Raw genomic sequence first — 2298 nt, forward strand, 5'->3', positions numbered from 1 at the left:
GGTCAATAGACAAACTCTCTCTCTCTCTCTCTCTCTCTCTCTCTCTCTCTCTCTCTCTAGAAAAATGCTGCCAGCCTTCAGATAAAAAGCAAAAGTAACAGGAATGAGATGTGCGTAGCTACGTAGGTCAATAGACATGTAAAGGAATAACTACAAGACAGCATTACTGTCGCCATTCACCGAGCTGACAACTCTGCGCCGGCTGAAGGCTGCGCCAACACCACAACTTGTTACATTTTCATAATTGTGCAAACATGATTTCCGGCAGCGTCGTAACACTGGCGGCAGTACTGGCGTGGACTAGCCTCCACGCGAGTGTGGATATGCACGCGCCCACGGGGGCGTGCTGGACTACATGCGAGAAATGGAGGGAAAGGCGGCCTTGTGGTGGCTCGGCCCCTTCCAACCCCCTCACGTCAAGAACCTGTACACGGAATGCCCCGCGCCAAAGAAGGGCTGGGGGTCGAGCCTGCCGGTGGTAGGCCCGATCCTGGCTGCGCGTCGCACCGCGCAGCACGTGGCCTGCCTCCAGGCCACGAGGGCCACCCTGCAGCAGCAGCACCTGCTGTTCACCGCCCGATGTCTGGTGTGGTGGGCAGCGGGGGTCCTGCTGGCCGTGCTGCAGCGCCTCTTGTGGCCAAGGCTGAGGCAGCCACGCGTGCCACGCCCTGCTGGCCCTGAGGTGACTGAGCGACCAGGGACAGGTCAGCCCAATCTGATCCTGTATGGCGCAGTGTCCCCGCAGCAGGTGTCCGCAGCAATGAGGTGCGCGTGGCACTACCACTTGATGATGCGCCTCCACCGGCACCTCCACAGGCCACACACCAAGGCCCTCCCCTCCACCACTGCCCTCCAGCATCGCCTTGCCCCGACCCCAATCACCGCCAGTGCTCCAAGTCCCGCCGTCTTCAAGTGTTCTGCCGAGACTTTCATGCCACATGTTGCCGCAGCTCTCCTGCAGACTGGTGTGGCCGGCCGTGCCCCCAACACTCCCCCCCCTCCCAGCCACCTTCCCCCTGTCACGGCGGCTTCTCCCCGCCGCTGCCTCCCCACCGGACATCTCACAGCTTCCCCTCCCCTTCACCAGCCATCTTCCCCGTCACAGCGACTCCTCCCCATCGCTGCCTCCCCACCGGATATGTCCCATCCTCCCCGTCACTTCACCAACATCCATCTCTCGGCCTCAGGAGTCTCCTCCCAGACTCCTCCATCAAAATTATCCCGTCACACTCCCCCCATACTCAGACCTTCCCCACCTGAGTCCCACACTTCCCCACCAGACTTCTCCTCCCTCATGCCGCACCACACACTTTGTCCCAACCATCCAAGCCGTGGCCACCAACACCGGCCCCCAAGGACCTTCAGTCCTCGGTTCCAGCGTCCCCAACAAACCCATCGTCCCCCCCGCCATCACCACTACAACCCCGTCCCCCTTACCAACACTGGTCCCAACATCAACACCAACCCCCTTACCAATCACGTCCACAATATCCCCACCGTCCCCCACACCACCCACGGCCCCCACACCAGCAGGAGACACGTATAAGACACACCTACAGAGGTGCCCCTCACAGTGCCAACCCGCCTCGACACTCCGGCCACTGGCACAGCAACGCGCCGCACCTCAACAACACACAGGGCGGCCGGACACACAGGGAGCCCTGGAACACACAGGGTCATCCCCGCGCCGCCCCGCACAACACACAAGGAAACCGGGGACGCCCCAGCCAGAGGAGGAACGCCCCTCGCCCCCCGCGTGAGTGAGGCCGCCTCTCCTCACACGTCTGCCATGGCTCCGTGTGGCTCTTTCCTATAGAGGAGCCATGGCAACCTGTTTCTCTTGGCATGACGTCTTTTTCTTATTACTTATCCTACACCTATAGTACTCATGCACTAACTATACCACACACACACCAGACACACACACACACACACACACACACACACACACACACACACACACACACACACACACACACACACACACACACACACACACACACACACACACACACACACACACACACACACACACACACACACACACACACACACACACACACACACACACACACACACACACACACACACACACACACACACACACACACACACACACACACACACACACACACACACACACACACACACACACACACACACACACACATATACATATATATATATATATACATATATATATATATATATATATATATATATATATATATACATATATATATATATATATATATATATATATATATATATATATATATATATATATATATATATATA

General features: G+C 56.5%; 1 protein-coding gene across 1 annotated transcript; it reads left to right on the forward strand.

Annotated features, from left to right (window-relative positions):
- The first annotated feature begins 355 nt into the window (after positions 1 to 355).
- Positions 356 to 1546, forward strand: LOC123505736 (extensin-like). Its single transcript, XM_045257389.1, has one exon. It carries the CDS (start codon positions 356 to 358, stop codon positions 1544 to 1546), a length of 1191 nt encoding a protein of 396 aa, XP_045113324.1.
- Positions 1547 to 2298: the final 752 nt, after the last annotated feature.

Source organism: Portunus trituberculatus, chromosome 18, assembly GCF_017591435.1.
Source record: "Portunus trituberculatus isolate SZX2019 chromosome 18, ASM1759143v1, whole genome shotgun sequence".
NCBI lineage: Eukaryota > Metazoa > Arthropoda > Malacostraca > Decapoda > Portunidae > Portunus > Portunus trituberculatus.